Genomic DNA, 17009 nt, shown 5'->3' with positions numbered 1-17009 from the left:
TTAATTTGGTGACAGCACAGAAAATGCATTCCGATCAATATAACAGAAAAAGAGCAAAATCACATCTTAAAATGTTTTTTCATGCGCAGGAACATGCATCAGAGACATCTTATTTCAACGAAGGAGCTAGATTTTATGAGTATTCATTAATTCCTTTACAGTTTTGGGCATGCAATAGTTGAAAGAATCCACACAATTATAGAGGTCATCGACACGACATTACCGTGCATAGAGATTAGCATGGAGTTCCCAGCATATAACGAGGAACCAAGAACGTAGAAACATTTGACAAATACTATCAAAGAGAAAACGATCGATCTCACTGGAAAAACATACAAAAGCTTTAATCCAAATAACATTGTCTAAAACTTAACGTGCAAGTGTGTCACATCATCATCCACTAGCAATTATTATCTAAAATATTTTAAATTATATGACTCACTAGCAACTATTATGTGGAGTATTTTAATCTCCACATCATTTTCACATTATTTAAACATATACATTTATCTGATGTATAACATACATTCATCCACGTATTTCGCAGCAAAGTGCGAGGTATCAGCTAGTTCATGTATATATGCATATGCAAGTTTACATTGGGTGGATTGTATCACCCCATTTCCATTATTCCATATATGCAATATAATACGTGTTTAGACTTTGTATTAGTAGGTATATACAGATGAAATCGGGCTGGAGGATTCAGGAGGCCCAAGCTTTAGCGGCTTCGTCTATGAGCGTCTGGTACAGCTCCTCAGCCACATTGAGGAGGAAATGGTCTGCGCCATGTCGTGCCACCAGCGAAACTGACACAGGAAGACCATTGCGCTTGCCCAGTGGAATACTCACCTGCAGCACATACGCACAACACATCAAGAACACTACTCACATTTTCTAAAATTAAAAACATAAAAACACTACTCAAAGGTGGAACTAATCAGAAATTGATAGATCAAGTACCTGGCAAAACCCGGATACTACAGCGATGTCGAGAAGGGAAAATGCTCTTGCTTGGTAATTATCCAGAGGAGCAGCCTGCGCCTGAATGCCCACCATTGGTGGAGGGCCAGGAACCGTAGGAATCGCAAGGATTCCATGATCCTATGAACAAACAGGGTAAAGGGATAAGAACTGATCTAGGAACACCTAATCTGATACTCCCTCCATTCTAAATTGATCTACATAAAGTTTTTTTTGAGGTTATTCCTAAATGATCTACATATTTGTGTTCATTCATTAAGTCTATTCATTATTTGTGCATTGGAGTAAATGGACATTGATGCATGCATCCATGCATACAAGTATTTATAACCCACGTTGTCGGTGATATGGGACCGGGAGTATCATGACCAGAGGCTTGAGGCAGACACAATCGCCCACGTGGCCTGGCACCTTCGGGGACGTCGGGCCCGAGGGTGAGGTGTCCGCCCTCCTCCTGATTTCCCCCGAGGGGGGGGGGTCGGGTTGCGCTTGCCCGGCCCCGAGGGCCGAGGCACCCCGACCCCTTAAGGAAGTCTGCGCCACATATATGGGATAAGTGAGCACAGCTGTGCTCACCTAACAGCATTTATTGCAGTCTGGTCAAGCGTGTCACGCTGCATGCAACGCAGTACAGCGCGTTCCTTTATCCGGTCTGTGACCAGTCACAGACCGGTCAGATCACGGGTTAGGTGGCGACTGGCGGTCTGACGCACGCCTTGCCCCATCCCGTCAAGACGAAAGCCTCTAGGCACTCGTCTCAAGCCGGAGCTAGCGTGTTATCTCTTAGAGATGGCACGTTAGCCCTGGTCAGATTTATACCAGGCTTCATCCTAACCATTACAGGCAAGGTGTTACACGAAGAAGGGCAAACATGCACGTTGTTAAGCTGACGCGTGGTGGACAAGAATGACCGGTCTGGCACTGGTCGCGTCATCGACAGACAGCCACGGTCCCGCGTCATCTCTGTCTTCGGGGGAGGTGGGGGTAGGTGTGGGCTGTCCCATCAGAAGGGCTCCCGGATGGAAACCGTACCGATCTCCGCCCATTAAAGAGAAAAAGAACAGTCCAGTTTAAAAAGAGAAAGGTGCATGTGGTATCCCCTTGAGATATAAAAGGAGGACCTTGCCCATTTAGAGGGGGGTTTTTTTCCTTTTTTGGAAGGCTGAGGGGAAAGGAAGTTAATCCTTTGTAACTTGTCCATACACAAATCCACAAAAACACAGGAGTAGGGTATTACGCTTCGCAGCGGCCCGAACCTGTATACATCGCCGTGTCTCGTGTGTCTTGCGGGCGGGTGATTTTTCCACATACAGAGAGAGAGAGAGCTTGGGATTGCACCCTAAGCCCCTGGTCGAACCGGCAAAGGGGGGCTTACGCAGTCTCCCGGTGAGGGGCCACGAGCTCCGTCATCTGGCGCGCCAGGTAGGGGGCTCAGTGTGTGTTTTCTGAGCTCTCAGACTCTTCCGTGTGCGCCAAGTTTTTCTTGTTCAGCCTAATGGCCGAGCAAGGAAAAGCGCACGACCTCTCTCCGAGTGTGAGCGGCGACGACGGGGAGCCGAATCCACGCCGTCGAGCTCGTACTCCCCCACCTCCTCCGCGCCAAAGCCCTAAGCAGGGGGAGGCGCTTGAGAGGGTCGACAAATCCGTGGCATCACCAGTCGCAGGTGATGCAGGAGAACGGCGAGATGGGGAGCGTCGCCTCCTCGTCTACGGCGACGGCAGCACGCCTCAGGGTGCGCTTCAGGCTGCTGGCGCGCTCCTACGACACCCGCCTGTCGTCCATGACCCGGAGTCTCCAGCCCAACGATGGCTGGAAGACGTGGCCAACTTGGTCATGACGGCACAGCAGCGCCTGGGTGCTGGTGGACGGTCCGCCACCACCAAGACCTCCGGCGCCGCTACCACCGGCTCCGTGTCGTCAAGGCGGAGGGCGCGGCGAGCGGCGGCTGCTGCGCGCCATTCGGCCGCCACTCCCTCGTCGACACCTCCAACTCGGGAGGATCAGCATGGAGAGCCGGATGCCCGCATCGACATCGAGCGCCGGCGTAATAACCGGCGTACTCCCCGCGCAACGGAGGGCGCCTCTTCGTCCAGAGTGTCACCTCGACATGGACGTGAGGATCAGCCCTCCGTGCCCCCGGCCGGTGGTGTTGGCTGTAGAGCCTTTGTGGCGAGTCTTCGGAATGTCCGTTGGCCCCCAAGGTTCCGGCCCACCATCACCGAGAAGTACGATGGGAGCGTCAACCCCACCGAGTTTCTCCAGGTCTATACGACCGGGATCGAGGCCGCTGGGGGTGACGACAGGGTCATGGCGAACTTCTTTCCCATGGCCCTAAAAGGACAGGCGCGGGGTTGGCTAATGAACCTGCCACCCGCGTTGGTCCACTCCTGGGAAGATTTGTGCCAACAGTTCACCATGAACTTCCAAGGCACATATCCGCGCCCAGGCGAAGAAGCGGACTTGCATGCAGTACAGCGAGGCGATGATGAGTCGCTTCGCTCGTACATTCAGCGGTTTTGCCAAGTCCGCAATACTATACCATGCATCCCTGCACACGCGGTGATCTACGCGTTCAGGGGGGGCGTGCGGCACAACCGCATGCTCGAAAAGATCGCTTCCAAAGAGCCCCAGACTACCGCGGAGCTTTTTCAGCTCGCGGACCGAGTGGCTCGTAAGGAGGAAGCGTGGACATGGAACTCCTCCGGTTCCGGAGTGGCAGCTTCGGCCGCCCCCGGATCCGCCGCTCAGACAGGGCGGCGTGACAGGAGGAGGAAGAAGAGGTCGGACCGTTCCGGCGACGAGGGTCATGTCCTCGCCGTCGAGGGCGCTCCGCGGGCCACTCGAAAGGGGAGGCCTGCGAGCGACAAAAAGAAAGAGGCTGGTACTCCCAGCAGGGAGCGCCCCGCCGGCAGGTGGTGCTCCGTCCACAACACCTCCCTCCACGATCTCGCGGACTGTCGTGCAGTCAAAAACCTGGCTGAGCGAACGAGGAAGTGGGAGGAGGACAGGAGGCAGGAACGCCGTGAGGGCAAGTCCCCGGCGGTTCCTTCCGGCAAACGGCGAAGTGAGGCCAAGCAGAAGGCCCCCGCTGTTGACATCGATGATGGTGATGATGACCTAGGTTTCCAAGAACCTGGGGCCACCATTGCCACCGTCGATGGAGGAGCGTGTGCTCACGTCTCTCGCCGGAGCTTCAAGGCTATGAAGCGAGAGCTTCTGGCCATGGCCCCTACTCATGAGGCGATGCGTCGGGCGCGGTGGTCGGAGGTTGCTCTCACTTTCGACCAGACCGACCACCCACCGTGCATTGCCCGGGGAGGGCAGGTTGCGATGGTGGTTTCCCCCACCATCTGCAACGTGAAGTTGGGACGTGTCCTCATAGATGGAGGAGCGGCCCTCAACATCCTTTCCCCCGCGGCTTTTGATGCCATCAAGGCCCCGGGGATGGTGCTCCGACCGTCCCAGCCGATTATCGGTGTGACGCCGGGGCACACGTGGCCATTAGGTCACATCGACCTACCGGTCACCTTCGGTGGACCCGCCAACTTCCGCACGGAGCGGGTGAGCTTCGATGTGGCGGACCTCAGTCTGCCCTACAACGCGGTCCTAGGGAGGCCCGCGTTGGTGAAGTTCATGGCGGCGGTCCACTACGCCTACCTCCAGATGAAGATGCCGGGCCCCGGTGGCCCCATCTCTGTCCATGGCGATCTTAAAGTCGCGCTCGCTTGCATGGAGCAGCGCGCGGACCACCTCGCTGCTGCGACCAAGCCCGAGGGTGGTGACGAGAGGCTTGGCACCTCCGCCCCCACCGCCCCGAGGCAGCGGATTGCCACATGCGACGAGGTCCCGGTCAAGGAGGTTGCCTTGGGCGACGGCCCATCCAAGACCACACGGATCGGTGGTCTTCTGGATGGCAAATAGGAAGACGCGCTCGTCTCCTTCCTGCGGGCAAACGCTGATGTCTTCGCATGGAGACCGGCGGATATGCCCGGGGTCCCCAGGGAGGTGATTGAGCACCGTCTCGCCGTACGACCGGATGCAAGGCCGATCCGGCAGAAAGTGCGGCGGCAGGCCCCGGAACGTCAAGCCTTCATCCGCGAGGAGGTGGCTAGACTTTTGGAGGCCGGGTTCATCCGTGAGGTCATCCATCCGGAGTGGCTGGCGAACCCGGTGGTCGTTCCCAAGGCGAACGGCAAGCTTCGGATGTGCATCGACTACACCGACCTTAACAAGGCATGTCCTAAGGACCCTTACCCCCTGCCTCGCATAGATCAGATTGTCGACTCCACTGCGGGGTGCGACCTTTTGTGTTTTCTAGATGCATACTCTGGTTATCATCAGATTCGCATGGCTAGGGAGGATGAGGAGAAAACTGCGTTCATTACCCCTGTAGGAACCTATTGTTATACATCAATGCCCTTCGGGTTAAAGAATGCAGGTCCTACTTTTCAACGAACTACTCGAATTTCTTTGGGTAGCCAAATAGGACGTAATGTTGAGGCTTATGTTGATGACTTGGTAGTAAAAACGCGCAACCAAGAAACTTTACTTTCAGATCTAGCGGAAACTTTTGAGAACCTCCGCTCCGCCCGCATAAAGCTGAACCCCGATAAGTGTGTGTTTGGTGTACCTGCGGGCAAGCTTCTCGGGTTCTTGGTCTCTGCCCGAGGCATTGAGGCCAACCCCGAGAAGATTCGAGCTATCGAGCGGATGCGCCCCCCCAGCAAACTTAGGGATGTGCAATGCGTCACCGGTTGCATGGCCGCCCTAAGTCGTTTCATATCAAGGCTGGGAGAGAAGGCGCTACCCTTGTTTAAGCTCCTCAAGCGCTCGGGGCCGTTCACTTGGACGGAGGAAGCTGAACATGCCCTTACTCAGCTAAAGGCATATCTCAGCTCTCCCCCGGTTCTAGTCGCCCCGGAGCCAAATGAGCCCCTGCTACTTTACTTAGCGGCGACCCCCCAAGTAGTTAGTGCAGCGTTGGTTGTGGAGCGCGATGAAGACAATCCTCATTCCGCGCACCCCCACCCTGTGCCGACTTGGCCCGGGAGCAAGCAGGGAGGAGAGGCCCCCGAGTCAAACGGTGGCCTAAGGCCCCTGACGACCGGAGACGGCCCTCTGCCCGCTTGTCAGACGGTGCTGAGTGCCCCCGACCCTCAGGAAGGCCCCGAGGCCACTGCGGGAAGGCCGCACCTATCGCCCTTTGGCCCCGAGGCTAACCCTGTGCTGACTCGACCTGGGAGAGAGCAGGGAGAAGAGGCCCCCGAGCCGAACGGAGGCCTGACGCCCCTGACGACCGGAGTTGGCCCGTTGCCCGCTTGTCCGACGACGCCAGGAGTCCCCGACCCTCAGGACGGCCCTGAGGCCACTGTGGGAAGGCCACTCCTGTCATCCTCCGACCCCGAGGTCATCGGTACAGAAGACAAGTGCCCCCCAAGAGGCCACTTGGACGAAGAACGCCCCGGGGATACGGCCCCTAGCGAAGGGGATCGGCCCCGCCGAAAGGTGCAGCGGCCTGTCTATTTTGTTAGTGAGGCCCTCCGGGACGCTAAGACCCGATACCCTCAGGCCCAGAAGATGCTTTACGCTATTCTGATGGCCTCAAGGAAGCTGCGCCATTATTTCCAGGCGCATCGGGTCACTGTGGTTACGTCTTACCCCCTCGGCCAAATCTTGCGTAATCGAGAGGGTACAGGACGGGTGGTAAAATGGGCAATCGAGCTTTCTGAGTTCGATCTGCACTTTGAACCACGCCACGCTATCAAGAGCCAGGCCCTCGCCGATTTTGTGGCAGAGTGGACCCCGGCTCCAGAGACCGTCTCAATTCCCGAGGCCAGCACGGACCCCTCACAGCTGCCTCAAACCGCCCACTGGGTGATGCAGTTCGACGGTTCTCTGTCTCTCCAGGGCGCCGGTGCAGGGGTCACGTTGACCTCTCCGAACGGAGACGTCCTCAGATACTTGGTCCGTCTCGATTTTCGAGCGACTAACAATATGGCAGAGTACGAGGGACTCCTTGCCGGACTCAGAGTGGCAGCTGGACTGGGGATCCGCCGCCTCTTGGTATTAGGCGACTCCCAGCTAGTCGTTAACCAGGTCTGTAAGGAGTACCGGTGCTCTGACCCACAGATGGACGCCTACGTACGCCAAGTGCGGCGTATGGAGCGCCATTTCGATGGGATAGAACTTCGGCATGTACCCAGAAGGGATAACATAGTTGCCGATGAACTCTCAAGGCTCGCGTCCTCGCGAGCCCAGACCCCACCGGGCGCCTTTGAAGAAAGGCTTACCCAGCCGTCGGCGCGACCCGATCCCATAGGGGAGACGGATGCGCCTGACCGGCCCCCGAGGCCCGTCGGAGTCCAGGCCTCGGGACCCGAAGGGAGCGCTCCAAGCTCCCTTAGATTGATTGCTTGGATCTCTGAGATCCAAACATACCTCACAGATATGACTCTACCTGAGGACCGCGAAGGGAGTGAACGCGTACAACGCATTTCCAAACGCTACGTGTTGGTAGAAGGGACCCTCTATCGGCGCGCGGCTAACGGAATCCTCCTGAAATGCATTCCTCAGGAACAAGGCGTTGAGCTTCTTGCTGACATCCATGAGGGCGAGTGCGGAGCCCATTCCGCCTCGCGTACCCTGGTTGGCAAGGCCTTTCGTCAAGGATTTTATTGGCCGACAGCTCTCAATGATGCAGTCGATCTGGTCCGGCGATGCAGAGTGTGTCAGTTCCACGCCAAGCAAATCCATCAGCCGGCCCAGGCCCTGCAGATCATACCACTGTCATGGCCATTTGCTGTCTGGGGGCTTGATATCCTGGGACCGTTCAAACGGGCCCTGGGCGGGTTTGAGTATCTGTATGTTGCGATCGACAAGTTCACTAAGTGGCCCGAGGCTTATCCGGTTGTCAAGATTGATAAGCACTCTGCTCTTAAATTCATTAAGGGCATCACGGCCCGTTTTGGAGTGCCTAACCGTATTATTACGGATAATGGCACCCAATTCACTAGTGAACTCTTCGGCAACTACTGCGAAGACATGGGCATCAAGCTCTGCTTCGCCTCACCTGCTCACCCCAGAAGCAATGGCCAAGTGGAGCGCGCCAATGCAGAAATCCTCAAAGGCCTTAAAACCAAGACCTTCAATATTCTCAAGAAGCACGGCGATTCATGGATCGAGGAGTTACCAGCGGTGCTCTGGGCAAACCGAACCACACCAAGCCGAGCGACCGGGGAAACGCCTTTCTTCCTCGTTTACGGCGCAGAAGCGGTTCTCCCATCCGAGCTCACCCTGAGGTCTCCTCGGGCCACCATGTACTGCGAGGCTGATCAAGATCAGCTTCGTAGAGATGACCTCGACTACTTGGAAGAGCGAAGGCGGCGCGCGGCCCTCCGAGCCGCGCGCTACCAGCAGAGCCTGCGGCGCTACCATCAGCGCCACGTCCGGGCCCGATCACTCTGCGTCGACGACCTTGTCCTACGCCGCGTCCAAACGCGTGCTGGATTGAGCAAGCTCTCACCAATGTGGGAGGGTCCGTATCGAGTGATCGGTGTCCCCCGGCCGGGCTCGGTACGGCTGGCCACGGGCGACGGCACGGAGCTGCCAAACCCGTGGAACATCGAACACCTTCGTCGCTTCTACCCCTGAAGGGGGGGGTCGGGTGTCAGGTTTTGGCTCGGGCCAACCCCGCACCCCCCTCGGGTGTGCAGGATTGGCCGGGGGCTACCACACATGCACATATATTCATTTTTCCTTTATTTCAGCATTTCAATAGAAGCAGTTTCAATTTTCTAAAGGTTGTGTCTGTGCCGTTTTTTCCTTTTGAAGAATCTTGACTTGAAATAAGGTCACTCATGCTTGACCTTGCCCTCGGGGGTTCGGTTCGGTCAGCTAAAATCGCCAAACGGGGCCCAGAACCGAGCCGTGCCCCGGGGCGTGGTGAACTCCGGGGGGGAATCGGCAAAAACCTACAATCGGGTCACCCATACCCCTCGGTCACCACGTTCCCGGCCTGGCCAGTCTCGACATGTGGATCTCCCCAGGCACTAGCCCCGACCCGAGCCATCCAAGGGCACGAACCCTTATTTCAAGCTAAGACGCAAAAGGACCACGGCACAGATCATCCTCATCTCGTATGTATAGCAAAATAAAACTAACACAAAAATTTTTTCATCATTTCTGATTGCAGATTAAGTTAATTTGTACAAAAAAGAGGCATGAAGGCCTTAGAAGAAAGAAAAAGAAAAAAGTTAAGATTGGCGGGGGCCTGGGGGCTCATTCTGACGCGCCCAGGTCGCCGGCCTCGTTGCCACCGTCGCTTGCACTGCTGGCGTTCCCCTCCTCGTCGGAGTCGGGGGCGAACGCGAGCCGAGGGGCCGAGCCCTCGAAGCCGTTGACGATGTGGTCGGCAGCATCCCCGACCCGCGCGCGCGCGTCGTCCTCGGTCCCGGGAGGGAACTCCTCCAGCGCCATCCATGGAGAGAAGTTGGGGTCCCGGGCCTGGTAACTCGCCAGCACGAGTTCGACCGCTCCCCGCGCGAGGTCCCTCGAGGATGACTTGATGGTCTTCTCAAGCTCCTCGGGGAGTTGTTCGAGAACCCAGGCCATCCTGTTGAGGTGCGGAGCGAGGCCTTCCAGATTGGTGGGGGGCACCGTCGTCTGGCCTTTCCAGAGGCCCGCTTGCCGACCGGCGCGCTTCAGGCGGGAGACCGCATCCCAAAGCATGCCGGGCCCAATCTCGCCCGCCAAGCGAAGGGCCTCGGCCTCCCCGGTGGAGGAGTCCAGCGCTCGCTGCATATCGGCGACGGTGTGTTCGGCAGCTACGAGGCGGGCGGCTAAGTCGCTTTCGCCCGCGGCCGCCCCACCGATATGCGCCCTCGCGTCCAGCTCCTTTTCCCGTGCCTCGAGGTCAGCAGCCCGCTGCTCCAGTGCGGCTCTCTCGGCGCGGACGCATTCAAGATTGCGGCGCGCCTGCTCCTCCTGCGCCGCCTCGCGGAGGGACAGGCTGTCCGCCAGCCGTTTGGTCGTGGCCTCAGCCTCCTCGAGAGCTCGCTCCCGCTCAGCGAGTGTGTCCTCGCGGAGGCGGAGCGCGCACTCCTCCTCGGCGCAGGCGGCCTCGTGCGCCGCCAGCGTCGCCTCCCGGAGAGCAGCGGCGGCCTCGCGGTCCGTCAAGCCTTTCTCCACGGCGCCGGCGTGTTCTTCCAGCGCCATAGCACGGGCCTCAAGGGACTCCTCGCGCCGCCGGGACGCCGCCTCAGTCTCTGTTACCCGCCGCTCTCGGGCAGCGGCGGAGTCAAGGACTCCCTGGGCGGCGTCGAGCTTTTCTTTCAGCTCCGCCTCCCGGCTGGCGTTTTGAAGGCGGAGGGCGTCTTGCGCCTCAATCATCGTGGTGGTAGCGATGAGGGCGGCCGCTCGCTCCTCCTCCACCTCACGAGCGATCTCCGTCAGCGCCGCCTTCCGGGCTTCAAGCTCCGAGACGTGACGGCGGTGAGCTTTACGGCCCACCTCCACCATGGCGTCCACCGAGCGCCGCCCCTCCTCAACGCGTGCCCATGCGGCCTCGAGCTCCGCTCGTTCCGCGCGCAGGGCCTCCACTTGGGCGCTGAACCCATCTAGCACCGCGGTGTTTGCGGCGGCCAAGGCCTGCAGAATGGGCTCGGCGCTCAGCGGGGCGACGGAAGATGAGGAGAAGAGCCGCCTTGGAGAGAAGGCGATGCGGCTCGGCCCCCCGGAGGACGTGCTGGGCTCGGGGATGTCCCCCGGACCCGTTTGATCCTGGGCGTCGCCCGGAGAGGTGGGCCCAGGCGATGTGCCCGCGGCCTCGTCGCGAGCCTCCCTGGAGGCTGTCGCCTGAGGGTTGCCCGAGGGAGTGGGCCCAGTTGACGCGCCAGCAGCAGCTGTTGCCTCAGCCTGGCGAGCCCGGGCGGCCTCCTCCTTAGCGGCTTCCTCAGCCCGGGCGGCCTCCTCCCGAGCAGCTTCCTCCGCTTGGCGAATCCGGGCGGCCTCCCGGGCGGCCTCTTCAGCTTCCCGAAGGCGGTCTGCGGCTTCACGCCGGTCAGATTCTCGCCTCCGCTCCTCTGCGGCCGCTGGATCTTCGGCCTCGGACTGGCCGGACTTGGGGTGGCGGGAGGAATGCGACGGGACATCGCTGAAGCAGAAGAAAAAACCAGAAGACGAACAAAATGAGAGTGAGACGAACCTGCGAGGGGGTCGGTTGAATGACCACCTTGGAGGGGAAATCAGGTTTCCCCGGCATGGTTCCGTCTCCCCCGTCTTGCGGAGCCGTTTCTTCTTGCGCTCCCCCTCGGGCTGCGACGTCGGCGCGGCCCCCTCCGGGCGCCGACTGCTGGCACGCGCCGCCCCGCCCCCTCGGGGAGGAGATGGGGGAGGTGTTCCTCCCAGCTTCCTCTTCCCCTGGGCGTCGGCAGGGCGGCTGCTCCCCGAGCCTCCGACGCGGGGCCCAGAAGCACGACCCCCTCCTGGGGCAGATTGTTCCCCCCGGCGGCGCTCGCCCGCGCCGTCGTGGCCCTTAGGGGCTCTCTCCTCTGAGGCCCCGACCCCCATCATAATGGTTAGAATGGAGGCGCGGTCGGGATCGCTGCAGAGGGGGAGGATCTCCTGAGGAATGCGAGACGCCTCCACGGAGCTAAGATTCAGCACCCTTTGGACCACGATCTTGAAGTCCTCGGGAGCCCAATCCCATCTGGCTCCCTGGTGGGTCCGCATGTAGTCTTCAGGCCCAGTGTACTCCCAGGCGCTCCGGGCGCGCCGTTGGAGCGGCGCAATCCGGCGACGGAGGTAATCGCCGTACACCATGGCCCCGGTGAGCCCCTGGGATCGCAGGCCCGCCAGGCGGTCGAGGACGGCGTCGTAGTCCTCCCCCAGATCTACCGGCGCCCGCCAGCTGGAGACCTGCGCCGGGGGCTGGCTTGGAAGTCGGAGGCGCGCTTCGTTGGCGAGGGGGGTGTAGAACCAGTCGCTCTTCCAGTCGTCCCACTTCTTGCGGAGGACGCAGGGGATGTAGCGGTTCAACACCGGCCCCCGCGGCTGGAAGTAGCAGCCGCCAACCACCGACGGCGGTGACACCGACTGCACGGTGAAGAACCACCGGAACAGCTGAAGAGAGGGGCGCACCCCAATGAACATCTCGCACAGGTGCGCGAAGATGGCCAATGTCATCACCGCATTGGGGGTGAGGTGCGCCATCTGGAGATCGTAGAACTCCAGGACATCCATGAAGAAAGAAGAAAATGGCGGGACCAGCCCAGCCATTGCGAAGGGGAGGAAGAAGATGGACCGCCCCGGGTAGTCTGGTGCCGGGCGCCCCTCGCCCAGCATCACTATCTCCCGACCGGTGGCGGACTCCGGCATGAAGCGGCGCGGCAGTCCGGCGTGCCTCTCGCTCACGATGCGGGAAGGCGGTAGTACACTGCCGTCGAGCAGAGCAGAGCCCCGTGCCATGGCGGTGGAGGAAGAGATGATTGAGAACGAGCGCGTGTGGCGAAAGTAGGGCGTAGCAGAGAAAGAGTTAGAGCTCAGGCGGCGAAGGCAAGAGGAACAATGGCGAAAGGAAGGAAGCAAATCCTTTTCTCGATGCTTTTATACCCTTGCCATCGCTGGCCCTGGCTCCTCGTTTCTCGCGCCCACTACCTCGCTCCCTCGTATCTCGCTATCTCGCTCCCTCGTTTCCCGTGCCCACGCTTCCACTAATCCCATTCGCCCGCTTACGGCGCAGGAAGTGGATATGCGGTTGTGGTAATCGAAATGGATTGTATCGTGCGCGCGTTAATTACGCTCGCCGACTGAAGCGGCGTTACCGTATCTCCGGGCGAGACAAATCTGCTCACCCAGATTCGCGCGCTGCTCAAGTGGTGTGGCAGTCTTGAATAGACCGCCCATTATGGACAACCAAAGTTACCAATACCAATGTGCATGGATTGAGACCGTTGGGTATTTTGCCCAACTACGGAGACCGGTCCCACCTGTCACCAGGCTTTAGGGGTGGCGTCACACCTGACCGCTTCCCTTGGGAAGGGAAATTGCTCTGGCATAACGCCGGGGGCTACTGTCGGTGATATGGGACCGGGAGTATCATGACCAGAGGCTTGAGGCAGACACAATCGCCCATGTGGCCTGGCACCTTCGGGGACGTCGGGCCCGAGGGTGAGGTGTCCGCCCTCCTCCTGATTTCCCCCGAGGGGGGGGGGTCGGGTTGCGCTTGCCCGGCCCCGAGGGCCGAGGCACCCCGACCCCTTAAGGAAGTCTGCGCCACATATATGGGATAAGTGAGCACAGCTGTGCTCACCTAACAGCATTTATTGCAGTCTGGTCAAGCGTGTCACGCTGCATGCAACGCAGTACAGCGCGTTCCTTTATCCGGTCTGTGACCAGTCACAGACCGGTCAGATCACGGGTTAGGTGGCGACTGGCGGTCTGACGCACGCCTTGCCCCATCCCGTCAAGACGAAAGCCTCTAGGCACTCGTCTCAAGCCGGAGCTAGCGTGTTATCTCTTAGAGATGGCACGTTAGCCCTGGTCAGATTTATACCAGGCTTCATCCTAACCATTACAGGCAAGGTGTTACACGAAGAAGGGCAAACATGCACGTTGTTAAGCTGACGCGTGGTGGACAAGAATGACCGGTCTGGCACTGGTCGCGTCATCGACAGACAGCCACGGTCCCGCGTCATCTCTGTCTTCGGGGGAGGTGGGGGTAGGTGTGGGCTGTCCCATCAGAAGGGCTCCCGGATGGAAACCGTACCGATCTCCGCCCATTAAAGAGAAAAAGAACAGTCCAGTTTAAAAAGAGAAAGGTGCATGTGGTATCCCCTTGAGATATAAAAGGAGGACCTTGCCCATTTAGAGGGGGTTTTTTTTCCTTTTTTGGAAGGCTGAGGGGAAAGGAAGTTAATCCTTTGTAACTTGTCCATACACAAATCCACAAAAACACAGGAGTAGGGTATTACGCTTCGCAGCGGCCCGAACCTGTATACATCGCCGTGTCTCGTGTGTCTTGCGGGCGGGTGATTTTTCCACATACAGAGAGAGAGAGAGAGCTTGGGATTGCACCCTAAGCCCCTTTTCGAACCGGCAAAGGGGGGCTTACGCAGTCTCCCGGTGAGGGGCCACGAGCTCCGTCACACGTGCAATATCCTGATTTGCTATTGGCTAGGAAATAGTGGGGATGGTGCATGCATAGAGTTTGTTGCTAGAGTAAATATAGTATGAGAGAGTTATTAGCTTTTTTTGGTCTTAGTGTACCTATGAAATATGTATATCAATTTGGAATGGATGGAGTACTAACAAACACACAAAAAATTAAAAATAAATAAATATTGCCTGCAGAAGAATGCAGGAGGAAGTCATTCTTTCAGTTCAGTTACCTTGAGAAGAGCAGCAAGTGCAGACTTGAATTCGGCCCTTACGGCTAGAAATTCCTCCAGGGGTTCATCATCCCCTGATGCAACGGCCCCATGTATGTTCTCTCGTAATCCAGGGCCTAGGTTAGGTTTTACAGAGTTAACCCACTCTGCATGGTTTGCTTTGAACTGAGACCTGAAATGCACACAGTTTTAGTGTTTTATTTGATCTCCCTGACTCCCCGTCCTATATTGCAACTCTGGCTAGTGAACTAGTACAAATCTTATCACTAGACAACGGATATGCCGCTAACAATTATCAGATTTATCTGCCTGAATTATGAACAAGATGGTTGGTGCACCAGAGTAACAGTAGAATTCCAATTAAAACTGTTTGGCATGGTATAACCTTAAATAAATACAGAGTATTACCAGCAGCATTACTGGTTACCTTAGAGAAATGTTACTACACTAGCAAAATGCTCATGCTTTGCCATTGGTAAAATGTCCATACTTTGCGTTGCTTATGCTTATTTGAATATAAGTTACTCACTTTATTCAAACAAACATTAGACTATTACATAAAAATATCAGGAGCTTATTTGTAAAACATTTTGTCTTTTATAGTAGTATAGATAAAGATATCTTGATTGAATAAGTTGTAAGTGAGACCTCAGAAGGCTGAACATGACATGTGAAATGACAGAGAGAGCTGGCACGGAAGGTAGTTCGCTTTCAGAGAAGTCAGCAATGAACTTCCCTATGCTTGGAACATTGTCAGAGACGAAGTCTCCAAGGTTGGCATTGTCTATTGCGTGACCTGTGAAAAAAAATCCCCATCAGACAAGATGTATGGTAGAAAGCAAGAATTTTATAATTGTAAGCTACAACATGAGTCAATAGACGATTTGGTATTACTCACTACCAAATTTCTTGGCTACTGAAGCATTGACGATTTGATATGTATGGTCATCAGGAGACCCTAAGATTTGGAAACAGTCCATGGGAATTGTGACATGAGTTGGGTGCTTGACAGTGTCATCAGGAAGTGGCAACAACACTTTGGTTACACGAGACAACGTAGATAGATCTCTGGCAAACCAACCTGCATAAACAATAGAGTTTTTCAGATAATGGAAATGATTCACATCTCCAGTCTCTACCAACAGGCTCAAAACCACTTAGTCTAAAAACGATAAATAAAAATACTCGAGGTTATTTTCCCTCGTAATGATATCCAATTTGAAAAAAAAAGAAGAAAACACATAGATTCAATCTATAACGATGATATATAGGAACTAGGCCAATTGCATAAGCAACAATTGCATGAAGAAATCAGAAAAACTCATCAATCAGCACCACTCTGAATAGTTGTCATTAATAACAGTTGCTTGTTTGCTCCTCCCTGTGATTGTGCTATAATTTGACCAGCATAATTATGCAGTAAAATCAAGTGTGTAAATTTGACCAACAAATTATACAAGTATATAGATGCAGTAGAAGACATTAATCAATTAATGGTAAGAGGGAAATGGAAGTGAATAGTAATAATAATTACCAACAGTATCAAACATTTGTGCCATGGGGATGACGTTTTGAGCGGAAACGAGGCCATGGGAGGTGCGGAGGCCGAAGATGCCGCAGTAGGCAGCGGGCACCCTGACGCTGCCGCCGGTGTCGGTGCCGAGGGAGAAGTCGACGAGGTTGGCGGCGACGGCGACGGCGGAGCCACTGGAGGATCCGCCGGGGACTCTGCCGGGGGCGCACGGGTTGGCCGGCGTGCCGTAGTGCGCGTTCTCGCCATAGATGCTGCGTTGTTGCGGCCAAGAAATTCAATCGGATTAATTCTTGGATTTCTTATATATATACCCCTGACCTACCTGTATGCCATCTCGTCCATGATGGTGGTGCCGAGGCTGGTGGCGCCGGCGGCGAGCGCGGCGAGGACGACGGGGGAGGTGGCGGCGGCGGGCGCGTGGGTCCTCGCCCAGTCCGGGTTGCCGAACCCGGTGACGCGGCCGGCGATGTCGAAGCTGCGAATTAACCAAACCAAATCAAACAGTGAGTCGTCGTCGTCGCCGCCGTTCTTCATTTGAGCGAGCATGAGTAGTACAGTACATGTCCTTGATGGCGAAGGTGAGGCCGTGCAGGGGGAGTTGCTGCGACGACGGCGGCGGCGGCGGCGGCAGCACGAACCTCTCCATGAAGGCGCCGAAGTCTTCTGCCATGGCGTCGCGACGCGTCACTCTCACTCGGCGGCTACCGCTTCGATCACTTGGTCCTCCACTCCTCCTCTGCTTAATTTATTAAGGCGGCAGAGCGGCTGGGCCTGGGCTGCACGGCGGCGGCAAATGGAGGCCCAATTAGCAAAACAGCAGAATATAGGTACTGTATGACTGAATTATATTCCTTAACATTAAAATATATATTTACGATCGGAACAAGTTTTTTTTTTTTTGAGTAACAAATCTGGTTAAAGATAGGAAGTGCAATGCTTGGAATCAAATGTACTCTAAAAATGTACACGGCCGCTACAGGTGGCGTGTCAGTATTGTTGTCACGCCAAGCAGGCTGACAGTTCAGATTTTAGAAATAATTTTTGAAAATATTATTTTTTAAAATCAAAAAGGTTCAAAAAATAAAAAAGCCTAGTTTCGACAAGA

The 17009-nt window shown here is 56.3% G+C and overlaps 1 protein-coding gene across 2 annotated transcripts; it reads right to left on the bottom strand.

Moving 5' to 3' along the window:
• Window positions 1-449: 449 nt before the first annotated feature.
• Window positions 450-16623, bottom strand: LOC4334956 (amidase 1-like). 2 transcript variants are annotated; one of them, XM_015780433.2, is made up of 8 exons: window positions 16465-16623; window positions 16227-16379; window positions 15905-16155; window positions 15269-15451; window positions 15019-15166; window positions 14371-14542; window positions 964-1104; window positions 450-852 (listed from the first exon to the last, which is right to left on the bottom strand). In XM_015780433.2, the coding sequence occupies exons 1-8, from the start codon at window positions 16572-16574 to the stop codon at window positions 706-708; spliced, it is 1305 nt and encodes a 434-aa protein (XP_015635919.1). In that variant the 5' UTR covers window positions 16575-16623; the 3' UTR covers window positions 450-705. The 2 variants fall into 2 exon arrangements, with proteins under 2 accessions (XP_015635919.1, XP_025880448.1); XM_026024663.2 differs by lacking the exon at window positions 964-1104.
• Window positions 16624-17009: the final 386 nt, after the last annotated feature.

The sequence above is a fragment of the Oryza sativa genome, chromosome 4 (genome assembly GCF_034140825.1).
Source record: "Oryza sativa Japonica Group chromosome 4, ASM3414082v1".
In the NCBI taxonomy this organism is placed as follows: Eukaryota; Viridiplantae; Streptophyta; class Magnoliopsida; order Poales; family Poaceae; genus Oryza; species Oryza sativa.
This window is presented reverse-complemented; position numbering and strand designations above follow the sequence as displayed.

What these genes read in the sequence shown, in the direction of transcription:
- LOC4334956 (XM_015780433.2), bottom strand. Translation starts at nt 16,574, where the DNA reads ATGGCAGAAGACTTCGGCGCCTTCATGGAGAGGTTCGTGCTGCCGCCG. An exon ending in ACAAATGTTTGATACTGTTG is followed by an intron (nt 15,452 to 15,904) that starts GTAATTATTATT and finishes TTGTTTATGCAG; the next exon opens with GTTGGTTTGCCAGAGATCTA. An exon ending in GTCATGTTCAGCCTTCTGAG is followed by an intron (nt 14,543 to 15,018) that starts GTCTCACTTACA and finishes TGTGCATTTCAG; the next exon opens with GTCTCAGTTCAAAGCAAACC.